Source organism: Somniosus microcephalus, chromosome 5 (assembly GCF_052327205.1).
Source record: "Somniosus microcephalus isolate GS21.2 chromosome 5, FLI_Smic_1.0, whole genome shotgun sequence".
Taxonomy (NCBI): Eukaryota; Metazoa; Chordata; class Chondrichthyes; order Squaliformes; family Somniosidae; genus Somniosus; species Somniosus microcephalus.
The window spans coordinates 131,423,321-131,450,332 of NC_140991.1; the positions used below are offsets into that span (position 1 = coordinate 131,423,321).

The 27,012-nt window shown below is 44.9% G+C and overlaps 1 protein-coding gene across 1 annotated transcript; it reads right to left on the reverse strand.

Annotated features, from left to right (window-relative positions):
* Nucleotides 1–429: 429 nt before the first annotated feature.
* Nucleotides 430–26,689, reverse strand: chmp5b (charged multivesicular body protein 5b). Its single transcript, XM_085988257.1, has 8 exons — nucleotides 26,535–26,689; nucleotides 5,172–5,276; nucleotides 4,721–4,767; nucleotides 4,534–4,627; nucleotides 4,194–4,265; nucleotides 2,347–2,455; nucleotides 1,451–1,566; nucleotides 430–944 (listed from the first exon to the last, which is right to left on the reverse strand). Exons 1-8 carry the CDS (start codon nucleotides 26,601–26,603, stop codon nucleotides 894–896), a joined length of 663 nt encoding a protein of 220 aa, XP_085844383.1. The 5' UTR covers nucleotides 26,604–26,689; the 3' UTR covers nucleotides 430–893.
* Nucleotides 26,690–27,012: the final 323 nt, after the last annotated feature.

Here is a 27,012-nt window from a genome sequence, read left to right on the forward strand (position 1 = left end):
AGTCCATAACTCTTAAAATGGAATTGGATAATTGCTTGAAAAAGACAAATAATGAGCATGGAAGTCAAATTAGACGAGGTGGTTCATGTGAAGAAAAAAAAAGCAGCACAGATCTAATGCCCCTGTGCTGGAACATTCCATGATTCTATGAAAAGCATTGCTGTCAACATGTGCTTATTGTAAATTGGAAAGCTATTGCCAAAACTAATTTCACACAAAATTCCTTGGAGGACTTTCATCCTAGGCATTTGGGCTGGATTCCAACCCGCATGTTAATGGTAAGGACATTTATTTCAACCACACCAATTGAATTTTCAATATTTTATGCATCAAATTACTAGTTTCATTCAATTCAGCAAAACCAGTTAGGAGTCAATTCTTCAGTTACCTATTAGAGAAATGGATATCAATTCAAAGACTGCGATCATCTGAAAATAATTATTATTTATTGCAATAATAAAAAGAAAAAGATTTACAGAGTTTAAATAGCCTGTCTGTGCAGCAAGTTTATTAAAGTACATGTTAGATCAATAGAATCCCATACAATGTTTTCCACAAAATAATTTTCTGTATCATCATGCTTAGAATCCATTGCAAAGTAAAATATTGAGTACAAGTAATCATTGCAAGTACACAGACTGTAAGGGGTATACCATGAGTCAAGATGCTACAAGATATTTCTTGCACATTATTTAAAGGAATTAAATAGAAACTTAAAAAGCCCACCTACAGTAATCATTAAGATGTCTACATGAGTCTTTCAAGCCACATTCCATAATGTAGTGACCAAGATTATGATTAGTCCAATTTTTGATTTTGAAACAATATATTCTTAGTAAATGACAATATACATACAAAAAAATTGTTTAATTACAAATTTGCTTGAAAACGTGTTAAGTAGCAGGAATCTGAGGCAAGCCAAATTCGTCCACCAGTACTCCATCCTGAAAACACAAACAAGTTTTAGTATTGGTTGTTAGCTTAAAAAAACTTTACTGCTGACAAGTACTGTCCATGTGGAGAACATACAAGTGTTTAGTTGAAGGACTAACATTATCAAATGCAATCTTCAGAGGGCGAAATAAAAGAGCAAAGTGGGAGTTGTCGGTGAATGACAACTGTTATCAAAATAACAGGCACATGTTGTATGAAGTTCTTAAAAGTGCTTATGGTGCTACAAACATGTCAATGTTGTCCACCATAAATTCTGAAGAGACAGGCAGCTTTTATATCACTTGACAGTATTGGGGGATGAAGGGGTCAGGTGCAATAACTTTTGTAACCAAGGATATATGGTGCTAACATGTCACATGACAGGACAGATTAGCAATATTACAAAACAACAGCCACTATATATTCAGTAAAAATATACCTACAGCTACGTAAATGCATGAATTTGAAGGGGAACATGTTTGAAGATAGTAGCTTACACAGATATGAAGAAGCATACCTTGTTGGTTTTTGCGTCAGTGGGAACACCTTCAGGAATAGATGGTGCAGATGCAGCATCATCTAGATAGGATGAGTCCTCATCAGCTAGAAGCTCGTCACCCAGGGCATCCAGCTCTGAATGTACAAAACAAGGTAGCACAGAGTAAATAAATGTACATTTTCTTACACTCACCTCATCAATGTACTAATCTTTGGCTGAGGTAAGCCTGTGACCCATCCTCAAACCCAAATATTTTCCTACAATGCTATACAACAAATCACTAGGAACTATGCAAGCATCCCACGGTGACTCAAGCAATAGTTTTCCCTTCTATTCTGTCAGACACAACTGCCTACAACTGGGCAAAGTCTATTAACCTGCCATGTGTGGAATCAAGGCACAGCAATACAATATCAGGGTGCCTCAGATTAAACGTTAATAAAATTGTTATAAAGTTATTTTAAGTGAAACCAAGTCCATTAAAATCATATGCAATATGTAGTATTTAGGTCAATTCACTACTAGAACTTTCAGGAGAATCTAATTAAGCAGAATTGTCTCATGCATAAACCTGCTGAAACTGAACTAGGCAAGTTGTTTATAACAAGTGCTTTCTGCACAACGAGATCTTACTGTTGTTCTACCAAACAAAATTATAATTTTGTGTTCTGATGCTTAACACTGACAAATTGTATTGTGATAAATGTGTATCCAATATTTTGAAAATACTGACATTTTGTGACAAAATTGCAACCACTAAAACATATTGAGGCTAATTTTGCTGGATTCGAGCATGGCTTGGAAATAGGGCTGCAACACTACAACTCCGATATCTACACTGGCAGGGGAGCCTCATGAAATTATAACCCGATTGTGTCGCTTGTAGTTATGAATTATGGGGACTTCATCCTCACCCGCTTCCAGATCATCCTCATCAATCTCTGGCGTTCCATAACTGCGACTCAAAGCTTCTTGCACATCATTTGCTTCTTCCATCATGTCTTCTAGTTGATCTTGTATGTTCTGTGGAGACCAATAATAGCTAAATAATATAGCTAGTGCCATGTACAGTCTGGAAGACATTCTTGCAAAATGCATTGTTAGCCAACAAGGCAACAAGTTACTTCAAAGTAATTTCTCCATGTAACACTGGAAAGGTGCACTCCAGATAAGAGTAATCTCTTCTGTTGCTAACTTCCACTTTCTTCTATTAATTAATTGTTTTGCTACGCTTAGATGCCAACTTGTGCAAATTAGCATAAGCATCTTAATTCCTGATCAAAGCTTAGGCTACTAAATGTCAAACATTCTGGAAAAATGCTGTTTTCCATTACAAATCTGTAAAATGATTTCTTGTATATTTCTAAAGTCTTTCTTTTGCTAGAATTACAAAAATTCAGTCAGGTCAGATATAAAAAACAGCTACCATAATGATAATGGACAGTACTATGTGACTTGTCAACATCGAGTGGTGTGTGGCAGTTAAATAATCTGGCCACCACCAGAAAGTGCCAATGGCATCGAGCAGATGAACACCTAGGGGAGGCTAGTAGGACCCTTGATTTGGGAAATGCCATCAAAAGGCAGATGAGCTAATCTTTGAATTAGCCAACAGCATCTACGACCTGCAAGCCACGATGTAGCTGCAGTACAAATCAATGAAAGAGCAATTATGGACAGTCTTAAAAACACCACCAGGGTTGAAGGCACTGGCTTTAAACGGTATGGAGGACAGTCATAGGGGCTCAGATGATAGTCGACCGAGGATGATAAAACAATCTTCAAATTAGAATTACAAACAATTGAGCCTTTTCTGTGACCTGATCCAACCTTGCTGAACACAGTTCTATGAATTTAGTCAGTTTCATATCCTAGTGACAACAGAGTCGGTTTGACTCCAAATTACCACATCAAAATTTATAACTTGGGTTAGCTGGCTGTTCACGTACAGTAATAGTGTAGTGTAGACACAACATTTAATTTTGGTGCAGAAGCTGTAAACCTCAAGTTAACTATGTCAATTCAGAGTATCTGCTTAGTAAATATTTTATTTTTTGCTCATCAAGAGAAGGAAATGAATGCTAGGGAATTATGTTCAAATTTAGACAAAGCACAAAGTTTGTAAATGTTAGATGGATAAATGGATACTCTATCAGCTTGACTTAGTTGGTAGCATAAATGTGTGGGGCTTCAAGTCCCTCAACAGGACTTGCATATAAACCAGGGTAACACAACAGTCAGAGGTGCTGTGTCCTTTGGATAATGCTAAATCAATGCGCTGTCTGTCTGTTCCAATGATTCAAGTAGATGTTAAAAATCCCAGGACACTGTTCAAAGAGGAGGGTGTCCTTTTGGTATCCTGGCCAATATTCCTCCCTCAAACACCACCACCTAAAAAGATTACTGCTATACATAAAATGGCTACAGCATGTGCTTACATAACAGTCATTGCATTTCAAAGTAATTCTTCATATATGAAGTACATGACAACGCAAGTAAGGGGAAGAGTTAATAAATTATTAACTCCACCTTGGCTGAACACGCTTCTATGAATTTAGTCTGTTTCATATCCTATTGGCAACAGAGTCTCAGTTTGACTCCAAATGACCCCATTGAAATTTGTAACTTAGGTTAGCTGGTTACAGACATATAGTAATAGTGTACTGTAGTGTATACACAGCATTTGATTATAAATTAATTAATAAATTCAGTCAGAAATCACAGCAATTACTAAACACGCAGAACAGAGGATATACTTCACCTCAATCTGATCAATCTTGACTTGTTTGTAAGCTTTCTTCATTTCCTTGACACCAGTTTTCATTGCATCCACCTACACAATAGATCAGACATCAACAATCAGAACACTGCACAATTCAATGCAGTTTAGTTTAGAATGATTTATTCTATTATTTTAGTAAATTGTATGTTGTGTCTTAATATAAAGTGACCATTTGGAAATTTACTCCACGATACTGTGAAGATGTCACTCATTTTTACTTTTCCACATTTTATTATATGTCCCATATGTATATTAAACAGTTTTACACTAATACATCACTAGGGCAGTACTACAGACATGCTGAGCTATTTCATTTTACCGTAGTCTTTGTGTCTTTCAATGACTGTATGGTATAGTTGGCTTGTTCCATGTTGAACGACTGCTGCATTAGGTTGTCCCTCTGTTGTTCATACCTATCATTGAACACCAGATACATTCAAAAATGTTTACTGCTTAAATTATTTTGAACACACTATAATCAAGATTAACTACAGAAAAAAACTCACATTCTCTTCTGCTTCAAAACTCGCATTGCTTTTTGCTTAACCATGTTCTAGAAAGAAAAAAAAAAGTCATATTTGAGTATGTTTTGCTAATGTAATCAAAAGCCCAAGAGTACACAAATGCTGGTCTTAGAAAAAAGCTAAAACTCCTATAATGAGAAGCAGAGTCAGAGCTTAAGAATAGACCATTGTGGAGCATTTAACTAAATCCTCAATAAATAATGCTGTCATTTTCCTCTGATTTTTTTTTAATGCCCCTGGCACTGCTTAGTTCCAGTTCTAAGACTACCATTTGATAGTGTTAGCCATGAAAGGAATAGTAGTTTTTTCCCAAATTATAAATACTTCTAAATAAAATGCAATGATTTTCATCTCTTGCAGATGAATAAAAATATGGCAGAAAGCAAGCTTCTCCTTTATATTTTTCTACCACCAAGATTGATTAAATACTTGCCTTTGGTGCACCATCTCTCATTTTCTTCATTTGGTCTTTGTATTTGGCCAATTCAACGTCGAGCCTTGAGATTTTCTTATCAATAGATTCTGCTCTACCATCAACCTGAACAAACAAAACCCCAAAATTATAAATTCCATCATTCCTTAAAATGGAACTTATAGCATAGGTAGAAAAAGTTATACGGAATGATAGCTTTCAATATTACACCAATCTATTGACAAGAGTATATGAAATCTCTCATCATCAGTAAATGACTCACCTGCAGCGGAGATGATAGGTGGGGAAGTGGAAGGGGGTGATGGGGACTGGAAACGTGACGATCCAGAAGGGGAGTGGGACAAAGGATCAATGGGAGAAGGGAGAGAAGTAGAGGAAGAGGGACAGAGGGATGCTAGACAGGGCAGGGACAGCAATCTTCCTTAGTGGGGGTGGGGCAGACAGATTGACAATTCTCTTGGCCAGGGAAAGAACTGGTTAAACTCCCTTGTGGGTTGGGGAAAAGAGCATCAGAGTGGCAAAGCTCTCTTAATGGGAGGAGGGCGAGGAAAGCACTGTCAAGCAAGGTGGCATAGACAGCACCGAGCACTGACAGTAGGTTAAAGCACTCCTAATGGGGAGTGTTGCAAATTCTTTCAACTTGGGGGGGGGGGGAGGGAAGGTGGGTGGCGGGCTGGTGGTCTCAGTCAGAGGGTGAGTGAAGAGAGGTGAACAGAAGGGAAGACCTGGGGGGGGGGGGGGGGGGGGGAGGTGGTGGGAAACAAATGAAAACCATTATTGCGTCCGTAACAGGGTGTGCAGAATGGCTGGAAGTGTTGTTGATGTGTGTGTATAGTAAGTCATGCCTCTCGATCAGGACCATTCCAGAGGGGATATATATATTTACTCTGTTCATCCATGTCTTCACTTTTTCAGTGAATGTTTAGCTACAAAGTCACTAACAGACATTTCTATTACACTTCACAGATTTGCAAAATTTTTGAACTTCACAAAATTCAACCTTTGCCCTAAAGATCAGCCAGCAGGGTAACAATGTATAAATTTGTGTGCGGCCAAAGTGGTTTAGCAGTGGAATTTCTTGTTGCTACTCAAAATACTAACTTTTTTTGGATCCCATGATGTGACATTACTTTTCATATTGTAAAAAGTGTCTCACTGTTATAACCTTCAGGCATAGAAGATGCTGCAGGTAAACGTGGACACTGTTTAAATGGGATTAATTTTCCATGTATTTTGAGATGGAATGCAGTGACCCCTTACTACTTTAATATACAATTCTAGTCCATTCTATTATCTAATTGGCTAATTTGCCAAATTGTATTCATGATTCATGACATTTAGGGAAACACTTCTGAAAGTTTGCAGCGGGGGGCTCACATTAAAGGGAAACGCAAACCAATTTTAAGACTTCAAATTAGATTCAAACAAACTGCACATTCTATATGTTGATGACCCAATTACTACTAAATGTGAATTAAATGAAAAAGAGTCTGTTACTATACAAGAGAGAACCAGAATGCTTCCTGAATTGCTTTCTTCTCATCTCCACCATTAGAGTCCACTGCTATCACTTCCAGTAGGAGACAAAAGTTTTAAATGTAAAAACAGAACCTTGACCACGCGGCAGTGAAGCAACACAGTTGGCCTCAGTGCCCTTGGACTAGGGGAAAAAAGGACACACTCCTAATCACTAGTCAATAACTCTTCCTAAAAAAGTCTGGGGTATCGGCGAGGACCAAAATCGAGCTCAGCTGTAATCCCCACACTCCCGTGAATTAACCTGCTGCCGACACTGACATATAAAGAATTGGTTAGGTACTGCAAAGCTGCCACCTCTGTGGAACCCATTGAGTAAAGAAATGTGTGGGCAGGGTAGGGTGAGGCTGCACGACCAGTTTCAATACAGACATGTTCTAATCATTTAAGATATGGAAATCTGAGCAATGCATCTCCTCGGCAGAACCCAAAGTACGCAGCATTCAGATTTATGATCGTTGATTGGAATCAATTTATCTTCAAACCTGCCCAAACCTAGTTTGACTGTAAAACTGCTTACAGGACTCAGACAATGGCCCAGAAATTCGGGTCGGGGGCTTCCCGCGGGTGCAAGCCTCTGACCTGCACTTACCTAGCGCGCCGGCCGTTGAGCTGTGGGATTCCTATCCTGGGCCTCCTCCAACTGCCGGCGCGCAGTGCTTGCGTATCCCAGGGGCGGTTAGTTTGATGCGTCCCCTGGGATCACGTGGGCCATGGAGAGCCAATGGTAGCAGGGAAATGCCCATTCATAAAATTGACAGTAAGAGCTGTCAAAACTATAAATACTATAAGCCCCAAAACATCACAAACTTCAAATAAATTTTAAAAAAACATCACATTTTTAAAATAAACTATAAATTACATAAAATAACAATTTTAAACAATAATTTAAATTTTTGAAAAAATTAATTACATTTTCTAACGGGGCTAAAAATAAACTCACCTTTCTTTAAAGTATTTAAAAATAATAAACTTGTGGAAAAATGTTTTAATTTTAATTAATTCATCACTTACCTTGTTAAAAGCAGGCCTTGCGCCTGCTTTTTATATGTGTAACTCCTGGAGACTTACCCTCCCAGAGAAACCTGCAAAAAAAACATAAGTTCCATGCGCACGCGCTGCCTCTCCAGCGCACGCGTTCCACCTCTGAACCCTTTCCTTTAAGGGAGCGGAAGTTCCGGTTTCCCACGCATGCGCAGTGCATGCACGAAACTGGCACTTCCATTGAGCCTACGGGTGAGTACCCCGTGCGTACTCACCCGTGGAGACCCGAATTTCTGGGCCAATATTTATTTGGCTGCTAGGAACAGAGCTTCACACTAAGTGGAAATCTGGTAGGTGCCACTCATCAGTGAAAGCAGCAGTATACACTAGTCTGGCAACCAGTTGAAATAACTGTATTGTACCCAAATTGTACTGCCACTTTAACATAAGTTACAACTCTCTTTTATTGAATAGCATAAACCTTCTTGAATCGATGCTGGAACTCCTATATGGAAATATGATATTTGAAGGTCAGGAAAATATCAGATTAATACTCAGCTGACATCAGACAGTGTTGCATGTGTTTCTAACTGAATGGAGATCAGTGTGTTTTGTTGATGGATGTCAAGAGAAAGCCACTAGTTATTAACAGTCACTGCTTTATAGTGACTGAACCATTCTGTTTTTATTACATGGAATAGCAAGGTTTTCCCCCCCATGTTTTGGGGGTAGAATTTGTTGCCCCATATGCTTTTCAGTGAAAATGTAAAACCAGAGGCTTTGCCTATAATATGCAAAGAATTGCTATTCCCTATAGAAATTACCATTGTTTTTGGTTGACAAGTCACGTTCCAGTTTTATTACATAGGATTTTTAACTACTGAACACGACTTGGGGGCCTGGGGTTAACTGATTCGGCTCGGGGGCCTGGGGTTAACGGACTCGGCTCGCGGGCCCGGGGGGTTAACGGACTCGGCCCGGGGGGTTAACGGACTCGGCTCGCGGGCCCGGGGGGGTTAACGGACTCGGCTCGGGGGCCCAGGGGGTTAACGGACTCGGCCCGGGGGGTTAACGGACTCGGCTCGCGGGCCCGGGGGGGTTAACGGACTCGGCTCGGGGGCCCGGGGGGTTAACGGACTCGGCCCGGGGGGGTTAACGGACTCGGCTCGGGGGCCCGGGGGGTTAACGGACTCGGCTCGGGGGCCCGGGGGGTTAACGGACTCGGCTCGGGGGCCCGGGGGGTTAACGGACTCGGCTCGGGGGCCCGGGGGGTTAACGGACTCGGGGGGGTTAACGGACTCGGCTCGCGGGCCTGGGGTTAACCCCCCCGAGCCCGTGAGCCGAGTCCGTTAACCCCAGGCCCCCGAGCAGAGTCCGTTAACCCCCCCGGGCCCGCGAGCTGAGTCCGTTAACCCCCCCGAGCCCGTGAGCCGAGTCCGTTAACGGACTCGGCTCGGGGTTAACTGACTCGGCTCGCGGGCCTGGGGTTAACGGACTCGGCTCGGGGGCCCGGGGTTAACGGACTCGGGGGGTTAACGAACTCTGCTCGCGGGCCCGGGGTTAACGGACTCGGCTCACGGGCTCGGGGTGGGGGGGGGGGGTTTAACGGACCCGGCCCGGGGTTAACGGAAACTACAATGGTATGAGGCGCGAGTTGGCTAGGAGCGCCCGACTAAGGTCCACGGGGTAAGGGCAAAGGTCACCGCCGCCATAACCGGAAGCAGGCGGAGAGAGACGCTGGTAGTGTTCCGGTGTGGAATACCCCGGGTTCACCGTGTCGGAGTCTGTGGAGCAGCCGCCACTGGTTCTCACTATGGATGTTGATTTAATGTGCCCTGGATTATACTGTGGAAAGCAAATAACAGAAAGCCTAAATGGTAGTCAGCTGCAATATGGAGACTGTGGGGTATGCCCAAGAGGGGAAAGAACAGATGCTCTGAAGATTTGTGGTAAATGTGAGGAATCACCAGAGCTATAAGACTGGCTGTATCTTGGTTTCATGGCAATGCTACCTTTGGTTTTGCATTGGTTCTTTATTGAATGGTATTCAGGCAAAGAGTCCCTCTAGAAAGAAAGAGTCGGCGGTGAGTCAGCAGAAGCAGCGATGGAGGCCACGACGTTCGATAATTCGACCCTGACAGAGTACTGCTGGTGCTATTTTTAAGCGCTCTGGATCTTCATTCAGAAACAGACATGACTTCCACCTCCATTGGAAGCATTTGCTGAGTGACATTGTCGCTGTGTTGGCTAAATACATACACCATAAAAATGATGGCTGCAATCTTTAAAACAGGAAAACCAACACCAGATTTTACAATTGGGAAGGGTGGGGGGAAAACAGAGAAACATTGAACCCACTTCCATAAGCCCTAAAATAACACTGTCCTCTGTCATAGAAGCACTGATTTTGCTGCAGTAAAACTTGTGTGTTTGAAATGTTACTGGTAAACAACTCTACAACAGTTAATGCTCTCAACGCTACTTCCTTCCCTTGGTCCAAATGGACCTAATAAGCACAGACCTACAATTTTTATAGCACACGGTCCAGGAAATGATAAACAGACCAATCACTTTAGAACAATTCCAAAATCGATCAGGCTTAGTCCATTGAACCCCTCAACTTTGAGGTCTGTAGAAGGTATGCAAAAACAGCTTAGAGTTGCATCCATCCATCAATTACTTCCTCTCCCTCAAAAAGGAAGTGCTGTTCCTGTTCGACTTATGCCCAGTCAAGAGCTGAGACTGCATGAGTGGGTCATCAAGGCACATACTTCCACCAATTCAGTTACAGTTTCATATATAGATTTACATCTAGATGCCCAAAAAAAAGAGGGTTAAACCCGGCAATTACAGGCCAGTCAGCCAAACATCAATGGTGGGGAACAACAATCCAAGACAAACGGTCATTTGGAAAAATATGGGTTAATAAATGACAGCCAGCACAGATATGTTAAGAGGCAAATTGATTGAGTTCCTTGATGAAGTAACACAGACGGTTGGTGAAGGTAGTGTGGTTGATGTTGTGTATATGAACTTTTTTTTGATATATAATGACCTGGACTTGGGTATACAGGGAATAATTTCAAAGTTTGCAGATAACAAGAAACTCAAATGTAGTAAACAGTGAGGAGAATGGCAACAGACTTCAGGGGGGCATAGACAGATTGGTGAAATGGCCAGACACATGGCAGATGCAATTAAATGCAGAGAAGTGTGAAGTGATGTATTTTGGTAGGAAGAATGAGGAGAGGCAACATAAACTAAATGGTGCAATTTTAAAGGGGGTGCAGCCTAGGGGTGTATGTACACAAATCTTTGACGGTGGCAGGACAAGTTGTGAAGGTTGTAAAAAATAATACGGGATCCTTTGATTTCTAAACAAAGACAGAGTACAAAAGCAAGGAAGTTAAGCTAAATCTATTAAATCACTGGTTGGGTCCCAGCTGGAGTATTGTGTCCAATTTTGGGCACCACACTTCAGGAATGAGGTCGAGGTTTTAGAGGGTGCAGAGGAGATTAATTAGAATACCAGTGATGCGGGACTTTAGTTACATGTAGAGACTAAAGAAACTGGGGTTGTTCTTACAGCAGAGAAGGTTATGGGGAGATTTAATAGAGATGTTCAAAATCATGAAGGGTATGGATAGAGTAAATAAATTATGATCTGGAATGCACTGCCTGAAAGAGTGGTGGAAGCAGATTCAATAATAACTTACCTAAAGGGAAACATTTGCAGGGGTATGGGGAAAGGGATTAATTGGATAGTTCTTTTAAAGAGCCAGCACAGGCATGATGGGCCAAACGGCCTCCTACTGTGCTGTATCATTCTATGATGTTACTTGACCTGAAAAGTATATTACAGTTGTTTTTCTTTTCTTCTGTAGAAATAGAGGATAGAGAGACACAAGTGGGGAGCAAAGACAACAAAGAAGAATGGAAATTAAACAAGGAAAATCAAGGAACAAAAAAAGTTAGAATTACCACGAAAGAACAAAAGTATAGTTTAAATCTCAAGTGGCAGGAGTGCAAGCTTGGTTGTGCGTCGCTTCATATGACACCTGAAAGTTTTCATTCTTTGGTGAGTAAAGGGTGCAAGATAATACCATAAACCGGACTTTGGGGCAGAGGAAAGGCAGGAGTGTCGTCTATAAATGTAAAATGGCACTGCACTGCCTCAAATGAACAGAAAATGTCTACTGAGTGCGCACTTAGACGTAAAAGATCCCATAGCACTATTTTGAGGAAGAGCAGGAGAGCTATCCCCGGTGTCCTGGCTAATAATTACGGCTTAACCAACATCACTTAAAAAGAGAGATTTTCTGGTCATTTATCACATTGCTGTTTGTGGGACCTTGCTGCGCACAAATTGGCTGCTGTGTTTCCTACATTACAACAGTGACTACACTTCAAATGTACTTGATTGGCTGTAAAGCGCTTTGGGACGTCCCGGGGTCATGAAAGGCGCTATATAAATGCAAGTCTTTCTTTCCAGTTCTGACGATAGGCCATCGACCTGAAACGTTAACTCTGTTTCTCTCTCAACAGATGCTGCCTGACCTGCTGAGTATTTCCAGCATTTTCTGTTTATATTTTTCTTTCTTTGATGGCATTCCTGATATGTGCCCTACTTCAAACCCCATGGAAAGAGTATTCCTTCCATTCACATGCAAATGACAAACTCTGCAGAATAGTTTTCTTCTTGGTTTTATTTAGTGCCAGTAACTAGGGGAGGAACATTTTAAATATCTGTATCTCTATGTGGATGGTATCAGAACCTCAAGACCGACTAGACTTCAACCGCAACCATGCTCCTGAAACTAATACAATTACCATCATCATTTGGTGAGGGTAGTTTACTACAGAATCACAGAAATCACAGAAACCCCACAGTGCAGATAGAGGCCATTTCGGCCCATCGAGCCTGCACCGACACATATCCCACCCGATCCCCGTAACCCCACGTATTTAATCCCCCTAACACTAAGGGTCAATTTATCATAGCCAATCAACCTAACTCGCACATCTTTGGACTGTGGGAGGAAACCGGAGCACCCGGAGGAAACCCACGCAAACACGGGGAGAATGTGCAAACTCCACACAGTCGCCCGAGGTCGGATTCGAACCCGGGTCCCTGGCGCTGTGAGGCAACAGTGCTAACCACTATGCCACCGTGCTACCTTGCTATCTAAGTTACCATTAGTCACACAAGGAAAAGAAACTCCAAAAAAAAAGTCCATCTGCCCCAACCAGTGCACTTTATTGTTTCTTCTCAAACTTGGGAAGGATCCAGAGGACTGGAGCACAGTATTGTCACACTGGGTTTCAGTAGAGCGTAAGAGGAGCGGACTGTGTGAAATTTTCATGCTATGTAAAACTGAACTGTGAAAAATACCCAACAATACAATGATAGATTTTGCCCTTCCAAACTTGGAAGAGCACATTCTGAACCAGAGTGAAGGACTGATGATTGCAGGCCAGTGATCAGTGCTATTTAAGGTAATGAATCAAGAGTAGCTTATTGGCTTATGCACTATTTTCCCTGTAGTGAACACACTGAATTACCAGTTACAGGTCCATTTTCCTTCTTAGTGCTGAGGTTACTGGATATGTGCCTGGTTTGGGGATGCATGACTGGCCACAGTCAAGAGAGATTCATTTAAAAAAGATACTCAATGAACAACCTTAGGAAACTGTTCAATGTTAGAGGTAGAGAATTTCTCCCCAAGTGTAGAAAAGGCTCAAGTGACGTAGACACATGCATTTTATATTCAAATATCCATGAGATTCTTATGCTCTTCATTATGGGAACCCACTCCCCAAATCCTTATAATAGTTTCTTTCTTCCTTCTATCTCCACCCTCAACCCATTTGAAGTTGAACAAAGCACAGCCCAGAACTGCCCACTCCTCTTTGAAGCACTAGTTCACACAATTAGTCAACATTTAGCAACCCAGAGATTGATAGCAGAAATGGCAGAACATAAAGTAACTTTCAATTGGAACAATGTATTTTGTTTCATTAACTTCTGATACGTCCTTATTAGGCACAAGGTAACCTTCCTTCCTATTAATTTTTTTAAAAAACTGCATCAAATTTCCCTGGGTCCAATCAGAAAACATGAGATTTTATTTGTGCTACAGACACATTTAAAGTGTGATGCATACTATGCACAAGACTTTTAGAATTAACAGCCTTCAGGCCTCAAACAGCCCATCATTTTTTCAGCCTCACCTACCTGCCCTACCAAATCCCTCAATACCTTCCCTCACCATTAATGCACCCAATTGTCTCTTGAAAAAAAATTACTGACTGCTTCACTGTAATAATAAGACAAATCAAATAAATTTAATTTAAATTAAATGTCCGTAACAGTCTGGGAAATGATGGCTTGGTGTTCAGTGGAGTTGTGATGCGAGGGAAATAGCAAGAGTTGTCAGAGTTTGCATTAGTCTCGGCTAGATAGGAGCCCTACCACCTGTGTCAGCAGGTTTGTTAATGATGTCGGGATCGGAGCTGAGAGTAGTGAGCAGATTCATAGGGAGATAGATTAGAGTGGAGAAACTGACACAGCCGACAGTTCTCATTAAAATGACCAAGAGCACAGGAAGCCTGGTTTTGGGGGGGGGGGGGGGGGGGGGGGGAAGAAGAGGAGATTACAGGGGAAGCTGAAGACAGAAGGGTCTAATGTGTAAGGGAAGCCTTCTGGCCAAAAGAATATGCATGGACCATTCTGACAAAGCTTCCACACCTGAAACGTCAACTTGTCTGTTCTCTCCACGTATGTTACCCAACCTGCTAAGTGTATCCAGCATTTTCATTTTTTGCTTTTTTTTTTTTTTTAAGGACTGTTTAATTCACTGCCACTTCTCTTCCAGGAATATCTAACCTGAACAAGTTCAGTTCCTTTCTTTGATGCGATTGCCACTGTTCACCTTTGCTTTTTCCTTCTTGATAATTTTTGTTGTTGTTGCTAAGACCTACTTTCACAGCATCTCTTCTCAGCACCTGTCTCCAGCTCCAAGTCATTCTACACAAATTCCAGCTCAAATTTCCCCATGATCACGGATATCTGCATCATATTCAATGTTCCTCTAACCACTGCTCCATAAAATTTGCCCTCTCCACTGTGTATTCTCTCCTCAGCAGCACTGATTCAATTTATTTCAGTTGTCCTGGTCCTTAGTTACATTTAATCTTTTCTCACATCCGGCTCTTCAACAAAATATTTTTGTCCTTTCAGGTAGCAAGGACCATAAGCTTCAACAACCGTTAGATGCCAGCCTATCTCCCGATTTCTCTTCCTGTCCACTTTCTTCCAATCCCATCTCTGTTTCCAAACTCACCCCATCTGAATTTCACTATCCTTTCTGATCTTGCCCTTTCGGACCCTGAGCGATTCATCTGTAACAAGGGCTTTAGCTTCAGAACCCTCCTCTTGTCCCCAACCTCAATGAATTCTGAACCTGAAATGAACTGAGCTCTCCTTCCGTTGCTTTGCCTCCGCGCCTACTTTTTGGTCAGGAGGAATCCCCCCCCATAGATCTGTTTCTTTGTCCTGTCTTCGGCCTCCCTGATCCACTTGGAAACCTTCCTCTGGCTTTCTATCCCCTCAGTCTTTTTAAGGAATGCTAACACGGGCCCGGATTTTGCAGTCAGCAGCGAACGAATGGTGCTTGCTGTTCATTATACTTACAGCTGCCCACAGACTTCATGCGGGCTTTTGCGCAGCAACTTACGGTAATTAGAGATCCTTTTCAGCATGGTGCTCTCTGCAGGGGATCTGGGACCTGTGTGAACCAGACAAGCAACAGCGTGTCTCTTCAACCAGTCAGATTGAAGAATCCTCACTGAGACACGCAGTCTAAACCAGGAAGTGTCAGTTACAATATTTAATTCAATGTAAAATCATGTACAGAAAGCAAAATAAAGAGGGAAAGAAAGATGGGATTGAGAGATGAATGAGGCAAAGAAAAAGTAATTTTTATAAAACCTCCAACAATAATTAAAATATGAAGGAATGAGACTCCACACATAAAAGTTCATTTTCAGTGCCAGAGGTGGTGTTTGGCAGTAATTAAGACTTATCACTCAGTTAAAAATTCACTTACACTGGAATGGGCAAGTCCTCACTTTTTCTGGCGTGTTTAGTGGGTATCTAATGGGCAAGTACCGCAATTTCATGCCCTTCATGTGTTTTAATGCCAAGTCTATCGGCATTGTGGAGGAGCAGGAAAAAAAAAACGGACAGCAACTTCCTGATTTCCGCTTTTAACTGCGCATGTGTGGACACCGCAAGTTGCGGTCCGAGTTACTCCATGGTAACAGTGAGTGCCGATAGCCTCACCATAAAATCCAGAGCATATCATCCGTGTCCGTTTCACCACTATCCTCAATCACTTTAATCTACCTCTCTATGCACTTGCAGTGTTCTGTACTCTCAGGTACAACCCAAACCTGCTGACAAAGGGAGCGCTGTTGTTGTATGGTGAAAGGACCTCTAACTACGAGAACGTGAAGGCCAAATCCATGACAACAAATCCTACTTCCTCAGACTATGGCCCACTACTCAACACCAAGCTATTATGTCCCAGACCATTACTGACCTCATCCCTTCTGAATAGATTTTTCCATACGCTCTCCAACCTCAGTTTTCCAACCTCACACAGCCTGCTCCTGCTTCTACCTTCTCCCCAAAATACACAAACAGAACTGTGCCAATAGAACAATCATTTCAGCCAAAGAACACTGGCCCTTGTAATCGTCTCCTTGCTACAGATGTACAGTCCCTCTACACCATCATCCCTCACCAGGATGGCCTGTTCTTCCCCTGGTCTTCACCTTCCACCCATCAGCTGCCGCTTCAACAGATCATGTTCCGCCATTTCAACATGATTCCACGACCAAACATATTTTTCCTCTTCCCTCCCCCGTCCACTTTCTAAAAGGACTATTCCCTCTGACACCCTGATTTACTCTAACCATCAACCCCACCACTTTCCCAGACAAGCATGAGAGATGAAACACCTGCGCATTCCTTCTCTTCTTCTTAGGCAGTCCCTTGGAACTGAGTATGACTTGCTTCCACATTAAAAATGAGCTCGCAGGTGACTGATGAGTCCAATGCGGGACCTACAGTCTCTGTCACAGGTGGGGCAGACGGTGGTTGAAGGGGCGGGTGGGTGGGGTGCTTGGGTTGATGTGCGCTCCTTGCGCTGCCTGTGCTTGCTCCCGGCGAAGAGACTAGAGGTGTTCGGCGCCTTCCCGGATGCTTCTCCTCCACTTTGTGCGGTCTTGGGCCAGGGATATTACACTTTTTCAAGGAGGCTTTGAGGGTGTCCTTGAAGCGTTTCCTCTGCCCACCTGGGGCTCTCTTGCCCTGTCGGAGTTCCAAGTACAGCACTTGTTTTGGGAGTCTCGTATCGGGCATGTGGACAATGTGACCTGTCCATCGGAGCTGATTGAGCGTGGTCAAAGCTTCGATGCTGGGGATGTTGGCCTGAGCAAGAACACTGACATTGGTGCGCCTATCCTGCCAAAGGATTTGCAGGATCTTGCGGAGGTAGCGTTGGTGGTACCTCTCCAGTGCTTTGAGGTGTCTGCTGTACATGGTCCATGTCTGAGGCATACAGCAGGGCGGATATCGCTGCTGCTCTGTAGACCATGAGCTTAGTGCCGGGTTTGAGGTCCTGGTCTTCAAACACTCTTCCTCAGGCGACCGAAGGCTGCACTGGCACACTGAAGGCGGTGTTGGACTTCATCGTCGACGTCTGCCCTTGTTGACAGTAGACTCCCGAGGTATGGAAAGTGGTCCATGTTGTCCAAGGCCTTGTCGTGGATTTTGATAATCGGGGGGGCAGTGCTGTGTGGCGGGGGCAGGTTGGTGGAGGACCTTTGTCTTACGGATGTTTAGTGTAAGGCCCATGTGCTCGTACGCTTCGGTGAAGGTGTTAACGATGGTTTGGAGTTCGACCTCCGAGTGAGTGCAGACGCAAGCGTCGTCTACATTCTGCAATTCGACGACAGAGGATGGGACGACCTTGGATCTGGACTGGAGGCGACGGAGGTTGAACAATTTCCTGTTTGTTCTGCAAATTAGCTCCACTCCAGCGGGGAACTTACCGAGGGTGAGATGGAGCATTGCAACAAGGAAGATCGAGAAGAGCGTTGGTGCGATGACACAGCCTTGCTTGACCCCGGTTCGTACATGAATTGGGTCTGTGGTGGAACCGTTGGTCAGGCTCATGGCTTGCATGTCGTCATGAAGCAGGCGGAGAATGGTGACAAACTTTTGGGGGCAGCCAAATTTGAGGAGGACACTCCATAATCCCTCACAGTTGACAGTGTCGAAGACAAGCACAAGAGATGAAACACCTGCGCATTCACCTCCATGCACGGGCCTCAAAGACTCCTTCTGGGTAAAGCAGCAATTTATGTGCACTTCCTCAAGCCTAGAATACTGTAATTGCTGCTCACAATGCAGTTTCCTCTACATTGTGAAGAACAATTGCAGATTAGGTGACCACTTTGTCAAAAACCTCCGTTCTGGCCGCAAGTGCAACCCTGAGCCCCAGTCACTTGCCACTTCAATTCCCCATCTCACTCCCACTCTGACCCGTCTGTTTTGGCCGTCTACACTGTTCTAATGGAGCATGGAGAACAGCACCATATCTTTTTATTAGGCACTTTGCAGCCCTCCTGGCTTAAAATTTACTAATAACGTCAGATCTTAACTATATTCCCAATTTCTCTTGAACAGGAAATGCTGACAGTGTGGGATGGGTGTGCTGGTCTTTCCGGGTTGGGGTATAGGGAATGGGTTGGTGCTCGAGTTGGGACCATCTGTCGGAGTACTATGTTGGCAGGACAGACTGCACCCTTTGGTGTTGACCTATTCTTTTCGTCCCCCAGGTCCTGCACCTACTCCATTTCTCGTGCATCATCCACCACATCCTCAGCTATTCACACGTTCTCTGTGTCTCGTAAATGTCATTAATTTCTCTCATTTTGTCTCCTATTGCAGTGTTTCTCAAACTAGGGTCCGTAGAGACATTCCAGGGGGTCCGCAAAATAATCTGAAGAGCAAGATTCGGAGATATCCACGGTAAACACCTCCAAAGGATAAGGGAAGCAGATCTAAACATCCATCTCCTTCAAATCAAAGGGCAGTCTGGATCTCTAATCCGGTAGCAAGTCTTTTCAGTGTATCAAGGAAATCAGCTTACTGGCTTTCTATGTCTCTCTCCCTATCTCAGAAGCGGGACTGCACCATTCCTCAGTGAAGGGGGGAGCGAGGAATAATGGCACAGTCGTTTTTAGAAAAGGCCGCGTTAAATTCTGTTTTTCACACGAAACGATCTGACCAAGTGAACAGAGTGTGTCCTGGCTCTCGGCAAACTGTTCACTTCAGTCCAATGGTCGGCAAAATGGACAAGGCGCCGAGTGTGCTCCCCTCCCCCTACTTGTCCCGCCCCCTGGCCACGCCATCTCACCAGGCCCCGCCCCTCCCTCGCCTTGTCCCGCCCCCTGGCCACGTGTTCCATCACTAAACAGACTCGGGCATTTCTCTGCTCCAGCTGGAGAGCAGATTCAGTTGTTTCACAGCTCTTCTGTCTGGGAAAGATCAACAAGGCCTCGGGGGATTGATGGGAAACGCGCTACAGGTACTGACAGCAGAGCCCGGTTTGTAGACCATCCTGGGTACAGGAAGTGGGACGATGGGCTGTCAGTGCTGCTCACAATGCAGTCTCCTCTACATTGTCAAGAACAATTGCAGATTAGGCGGGGCCTGGCGAGATGGCGTGGCCAGGGGGCGGGACAAGGTGAGGGAGGGGCGGGGCCTGGTGAGACGGCGTGGCCAGGGGGCGGGACAAGGCGAGGGAGGTGGGGCCTGGTGAAATGGCGTGGCCAGGGGGGCGGGACAAGGCGAGGGAGGGGCGGGGCCTGGCGAGGTGGCATGGCCTGGCGAGGTGGCATGGCCAGGGTGCGGGACAAGATGAGGGAGGGGCGGGGCCTGTAAGTGGACGTGGCCAGGGGGCGGGACAAGGCGAGGGAGGGGCGAGGCCTGGCAAGATGGCATGGCCAGGGGGAGGGACAAGGTGAGGGAGGGGCGGGGCCTGGCGAGCTGGCGTGGCCAGGGGACGGGACAAGGCGAGGGAGGGGCGGGGCCTGGTGAGATGGCGTGGCCAGGGGGCGGGACAAGGTGAGGGAGGGGTGGGGCCTGGCGAGATGGCGTGGCCAGGCGGCGGGACAAGGCAAGGGAGGGGTGTGGCCTGGCGAGATGGCGTGGCCAGGGGGCGGGACAAGGCGAGGGAGGGGTGGGGCCTGGCGAGATGGCGTGGCCAGGGGGCGGGACAAGGCGAGGGAGGGGTGGGGCCTGGCGAGATGGTGTGGCCAGGGGGCGGGACAAGGCGAGGGAGGAGTGGGGCCTGGCGAGATGGCGTGGCCAGGGGGCGGGACAAGGTGGGGGGGCGGGGCCTGGCAAGATGGCGTGACCAGGGGCGGGACAAGCGGAGGTAGGGGCGTGGCCAGGGGGCGGGACAAGGCGAGGGAGGGGCGGGGCCTGGCGAGATGGCGTGGCCAGGGGGCGGGACAAGGCGAGGGAGGGGCGGGGCCTGGTGAGATGGCGTGACCAGGGGGCGGGACAAGGCGAGGGAGGGGCAGGACAAGGCGAGATGGCGTGGCCAGGGGGCGGGACAAGGCAGGGCCTGGCGAGATGGCATGGCCAGGGGTCGGGACAAGCGGAGGTAGGGGGAGGGAAGCACACTCGGCGCCTTGTCCATTTTGCCGACCATTGGACTGAAGTGAACAGTTTTAATCTGGTTGAACCCGATGTGTCTCCGAGTTAGTAACAAACTCATTGATGCTATTTTCTCACCAAGTGAGTGTTGAAACCGCCCAATTTAAGGGCTGGGGATAGTTGGAGCGGCGCATTGTGTAGGATTGGAGGAGACATCTACCACGTTAATACCAAGCTTCATCCAAGAAGGCATGACAAATACCTCCATTATCACAGAATCATAGAATGATACAGCACGAGGCCATTCGGCCCATCATGCCTGTGCCGGCTCTTTGATAGAGTTATCCAACTAGTCCCACTGCCCCGCTCTTTAATTCAGATAGGGGGGTCGGTGATTACTAATCCTTTTGAAAAGGGGCCCTTCAACCAAAAACGTTTGAGAACCACCATCCTATTGGCTCATGCTAATATCACTTCTGCCTTTTAACCATCTCTCATTTTCCATTTAAGCACTATACAGGTCATTCTATTATTTTCCTGTGTGTGTTTTTTCCCTCTGCCTTCCTTTTGTTCTCTTCCTTTTTAAATGCAGCTCATCTGCAATATCCTCAAGTCTTGACATAGGGTCCATGCCTGAAAAGTTAACCTGTCTGACCTGCTGAGTGTTTCCAGCATTTTCTGTTTTGGTTTCCAATTTGGAGCAACCAAACATCAAGAACAAATGCAACATGTTGGAGAACAAAAATTACTCAATAAGCGAGATGTTGGAAAATGCAAAGTGTTTAACAATGGGCTTTGTATTTTGGAAAGGCAAAAGAATTGTTCGGATCCAATAATAAAACCAGTTCTTCAAATCTCAAATGTATATGCTTGTTTATTATTTCACACTGAATCAGATGTCACGATTAGAACAGTTAGACTTCCTTTATGAGTAATCAGCTATTCTTTATCCTTCACTATTATCAGTCTACATATACAAAGCAGTCCCCATTGAGCTGTATAGCTTGTTAGTCGAGAACAAGGTAGATCTTAGCCTTTTTCTTGGTAGCCAAAAATGTCTCCCTTGCTTTAGTTAAAAACTTGTAGGACACATACTTTAAAATACAAACAGAGCCCTTCAACCTCAATGCATTGAAGTGAGTTTGCACCTAAACTTTTACAAAGCAAAATACATTTTTATCCACTTGAGGTTTTCCTCATTCATAGAAAAGATCAAGAATACTTAAATGCACAAGTGAATTATGCAAATCTTAATGAGGATCTGCTCCATATTCTTGATCTTCCTTTTCTATTTATGTATATATCATAAAGCTCAAGACTCAGGATACTACAAGTATGAAGTTTCTCAGTCCCTTTTAACAATTACACAGAGAAAGGTGGTATGACATTAGAAACACTAACAAGACAAGTCAAATTTCAAACATCCAAGAACAATTGACCAGAGGGTCTCCCAGCTGGCCTTCCATCCTCCACCATCCATAAACTTCAGTTCATTCAAAACTCTGCTGCTTGTATCCTAGCCAATCATTTTTTTTTTGGATGTAAAAGCTTCTATAGGTATGTGAAAAGGAAAAGACTGGCGAAGGTAAATGTAGGTCCTTTACAGTCAGAGACAGGGGAATTTATACTGGGGAAATGAGGAAACGGAAGAGAAATTAAATAAATACTTTGTTTCTGTCTTCACGGAGGAAGACACAAAAACCTCCCAGAAATACGAGAAAACCAAGGGTGTGGCGAGAATGAGGAACTTAAAGAAATTATTAGTAAAAAAACAGTACTAGCAAAATTAATGGGACTAAAAGTTGATAAATCACAAGGACCGGATGACCTACATCCTAGGGTTTTAAAAGAGGTGGCCATTGGGATAGTGGATGCATTGGTTGACATCTTCCAAAATTCTATAGATTCTGGAACAGTTCCTGCAGAATGGAGGATAGCAAATGTAACCCCGCTATTTAAGAAAGGAGGGAGAGAGAAAATGGGGAACTACAGACCTGTTAGCCTCACATCAGTAGGTGGGAAAATGCTGGAATCTATTATAAAGGATGCAATAACTGGGCACTTAGAAACTAACAGTAAAATTGGGCAGAGTCAACATGGATTTATGAAAGGGAAATCCTGTTTGACAAACCTATTGGAATGCTTTGAAGATGTAACTAGTGGAGTAGACAAAGGGGAACCAGTAGATGTGTATCTGGATTTTCAGAAGGCCTTCGATAAGGTCCCACACGAGGTTGGTGAACAAAATTAGGTCACATGGAATTGGGGGTAATATACCAGCATGGATTGAGAATTGGTTAACAGACAGAAAACAAAGAGTAGGGATAAACGGGTCTTTTTCAGGATGGCAGGCTGTGACTAGTGGGGTACCGCAAGGATCGGTGCGTGGCCTCCAGCTATTCACAATCTATATCAATGATTTGGATGAGGGGACTAAATGTAACATTTCCAAATTTGCTGATGATACAGGAAACTTTGTGCTATCCGGCACCCACGGGACCGAGCTGCTGCCGTTGCCTCAAAACTTCCGTACTCTCCAGAGTTAATGTTGAGAGATACGGAGATTCTTATCTCCGTATTTGACAACAAACACTGTTGCTTAGCAACAGCTTCTAAACACTCGGGTGTGGCCCTAAAGCTCTGTAGCTGAAGCTGTTGCTATAGCTACAGACCTTGCACAGCTTGACTGTTCAAAAAGCAAAAAAAACAAAAAGAATAAAAAACGGCTGCTGATTTTTGCCGGTGGCTCCAGATTGCCGGATAGCTCACCTCCGGATAGCACAAAGTTTCCTGTACAAAGCTAGGTGTCTGTCAGTTGCGAGGAGGATGTGAGGAGGCTTCAAGGGGATCTCGACAGGCTCAGTGAGTGGGCGAGAACATGGCAGATGGAATATAATGTGGATAAATGTGAAGTTATCCACTTTGGTAGAAAAAACAGAAAGGCAGAGTATTTACTAAATGGTTAAAGATTGGGGAATGCAGATGCTCAAAGGGACCTGGGTGTCCTTGTATGAGTCACTGAAAGTGCAGGTGCAGCAAGCCATTAGGAAGGCAAATGGTATGCTGGCCTTCATTACAAGAGGATTTGAGTACAGGAGTAAAGAAGTCTTACTCCAATTATATAGGGCCTTGGTGAGACCACACCTGGAGTATTGTGTACAATTTTGGTCGCCTTACCTAAGGAAGGATATACTTGCCATAGAGGGAGTGCAACAAAGGTTCACGAGATTGGTTCTTGGGATGGCGGGACTATCGTATGAGAAGAGATTGAGTAAACTAGGCCTGTACTCTCTTGAATTCAGAAGAATGAGAGGGGATCTCATTGAAGCATACAAAATTATTACAGGGCATAGGATGGATGCTGGGAGAATGTTTCACTTGGCTGGGGAGTCTAGAACCAGGGGCCACAGCCTCAAGATAAAGGGCAGGCCATTCAGGACTGAGATGAGAAGAAATTTCTTCACACAGAGGGTGGTGAATCTTTGGAATTCTCTACCCCAGAGGGCTGTGGAGGCTCAGTCATTGGGTATATTCAAAACAGAAGTCGATAGCTTTCTGACTAGCAAGGGCATCAAGGGATATGGCGATAGGGCTGGTGAATGGAGTTGAGGCAGAAGATCAGCCATGATCTTATTGAATGGCGGAGCAGGCTCAAAGGGCTGAATGGCCTACTCCTGCTCCTATTTCTTATGCTATGTGCGGCCCCGAGGCTGCGCGGCCCATTTAAACTTCAGCACCTGCGCGGTTTTTCATTGAGAAACTGGCAAGCGGCCTGTGCGGGAGTTTCTGACAGCTGCGTGGCTGCGCAGCGAAATGGGAACATTGATCCGAACCTACACCAAGTTCAGCTCAACCAACACCCCTGCCCTGCTGACCTATGTTGGCTCCGGGTCCCCCAATGGCTCAATAAACCTGCGGAATGGGCATATAATTGGCAAATGAATTTCAATACAGACAAGCGAGAGGTATTACATTTTGGTAAGTAAAATAAGGAGGTCACACAATACTTGGAAAATAATCTAAATGGGGTAGAGGAGAAAAGGGCTCAGAGTACATATACACAAATCACTAAAAGTAGTGACGCAGGTTAATATGGCCATAAAAAAGCTAACCAAGCACTAGGGTTTATTTCTAGAGGGGTAGAATTGAAAAGTAGATAAGTTATGCTAAATTTGTATTGAACCTTGGTTAGACCACACTTGGTGTACAATTCTGGTCGTCATATTATAAAAAGGATATAGAGGCACTGGAGAGGGTGCAAAAAAGATTTACAAGGATGATACCAGAAATGCGAGGTTATTCTGATCAGGATAGGATGAACAGACTGGGTCTCTTTTCTCTAGGAAAGAGACTGAGGGGTGGCCTAATTGAGGTCTTTGAAATTATGAAAGGTTTTGATAGAGTGGATAGAGAGAGAATGTTTCCACTTATGGGGAAGAGCATAACTAGAGGCCATCTATACAAGATAGTCACCAAGAAATCAAATAGGGATTTCAGGAGAAACTTCTTCACCCAGAGAGTGGTGAGAATGTGGAACTCGCTACCACAGGGAGTAGTTGAGGCGAATAGTATAGATGCATTTATGGGGAGGCTAGATAAGCACAAGAGGGTGAAGGGAATAGAGGGTTATGCTGATAGTTAGATGAGGAAGGATGGGAGGAGGCTCGAGTGGAATATAAAGGCATGGATTGGTTGGGCCAAATGGCCTCTTTTTGTGCTGTATACCCTATGTAATTCTAAATTCTCATCCTCACGTTGAAATCACTTCATGGCCTCACCTCTCCACATTGTTGTAACCTTCTCTAGCCATACAACATCCCTAGAATCCTGCATTCCTCTGCTGGTAGCTTCTTGTGCATCCTGCGCATCACTATTTTCAGCCGTACCTTCAGCTGCCTAGATCCATGCTCTGGAATTCCTTCCCTAAATGTCTCCAGCTCACACTTCTTTTAATATAACCTCCATAATCTAGGCTGACATTTTAGTGCAGTACTGAGGGAGCACTGCACCGTCGGAGGTGAAGTCTTTCAGATGAGACGTTAAACCGAGGCCCCGTTTGCCCCCTCAGGTGGATGTAAAAGATCCCTTGGCACTATTTCGAAGAGCAGGTGAGCTCTGCCCCAACACCTAAACACAGATTATCTGGCCATTTAGCTCTGCTATTTGTGGGGCCTTGTTGTGGGCAGAGTGGCTGTTATGTTGCCTACATTACAACAGTGACTGCTCTTCAAAAGCACTTTTGGGACATCCTGAGGTCGTGAAAGGCACAAAGGTTAAGTAACACCTCAATTTCCAAAATTCTCATCCATGTTTTCAAATCCATCCATGGCCTCGCCCTTCCCTATCTCTAATCCCCTCCAGCCCCACAACCGCCCACCCACCGAAGATATATACACTCCTCTAATTCTGCCCCAAGATATATGCACTCCTCTAATTCTGCCCTCTTGAGCATCCCTGATTATAATCGCTCGACCATTGGTGGCCGTGGCCCTAAGCTCTGGTATTCCCTCCCTAAATCTCTCTGCCTCTCTTTCCTCCTTTAAGACACTCCTTAAAACTTACCTCCCTGACCAAACTTTTAGTCACCTACCCTAATTTCTCCTATGTGGCTTGGTGACAAATTTTTTGGCTTATAATAGTGAAACGCCTTGGGATGTTTTACTACATTAAAGGCGCAATATAAATACAAGTTGTTGTTGTATAAATGCAGGTCTCTGTCTTTGTATCAATACAAGTTGCTGTGTTGAAAACACAAAGTGCGCTCACCAAGCCTGACAGTGAGTCTGCCCCAGGGCGCGGCCGGGCTCTTGACCCGGGGCAGCTCCGCCAGTAATTGACACAAGGCTCCGCTTCCCGATACTCCGCGCCCGCCCCGCCCGGCTCCCAGTGGAAACCGAGGCGAGGCGGCCTGTTCCAGACTTGGTCCGCTCCAATAACCGAGGCCCAGGACCCGGACGGGGCGCCGATCCCACCGCCTGGGCTCCACTTCCAAGCGGGCGCATTAATAGACGGCGGCTCCAGGGCAGCGCGGCCTGTCTGGCCCAGCCGAGCCGGCCGCTCCCCTCACCGCGCTCTCGCTAGCTCCCACCCGTTGGTTAAGCACTCACATTGCCGATACAGTCCGTCAGGTTGGGCGGCGGGCCCTTAGGCTTGGCCCGTCCGAACAACCGGTTCATGGCGACCGAGACAGAGCGACACAAACCAAACCAAAACCCGACCAGTGATGCGACGTCACAGCGTCCGTGGGCGGGTCGCGCATTCACGCCATTAATGACGTATCACGCACAGAAGACGTGCTTCGGCCCAACGTCCAGCGCGTAACCATCGTGACGTAGCGCAAGGAGGGCAGGCCGCAGTACTGCAGGTAGGACAGCAGGGGGTAGTGAAGAGCGGCATTGCCTTTGTGGGTTCCTCTTTTGGTGAACCAAGAAAAATAAACAAATAAACTGTAACTAATAAAACTTTAAATGAACCTTAACAACTTAAATTAAAATTGTGTTGTCCGGGTTGATAACGCACTCCAGTCCCCGTGGCGGACACCGCGTGCTCCATCTCCAGGGCCACCCGGGCACGAACATGGCCGCG

Bases quoted from the DNA above. Each gene is read 5' to 3' on its own strand.
- chmp5b (XM_085988257.1), bottom strand. From the start codon at position 26,603: ATGAACCGGTTGTTCGGACGGGCCAAGCCTAAGGGCCCGCCGCCCAAC. The intron at 1,567-2,346 runs GTGAGGATGAAG...TTGTACATTCAG, and splicing joins TGAGGATGATCTGGAAGCGG to AGCTGGATGCCCTGGGTGAC. The intron at 945-1,450 runs GTATGCTTCTTC...TTGTGTTTTCAG, and splicing joins CTGACGCAAAAACCAACAAG to GATGGAGTACTGGTGGACGA.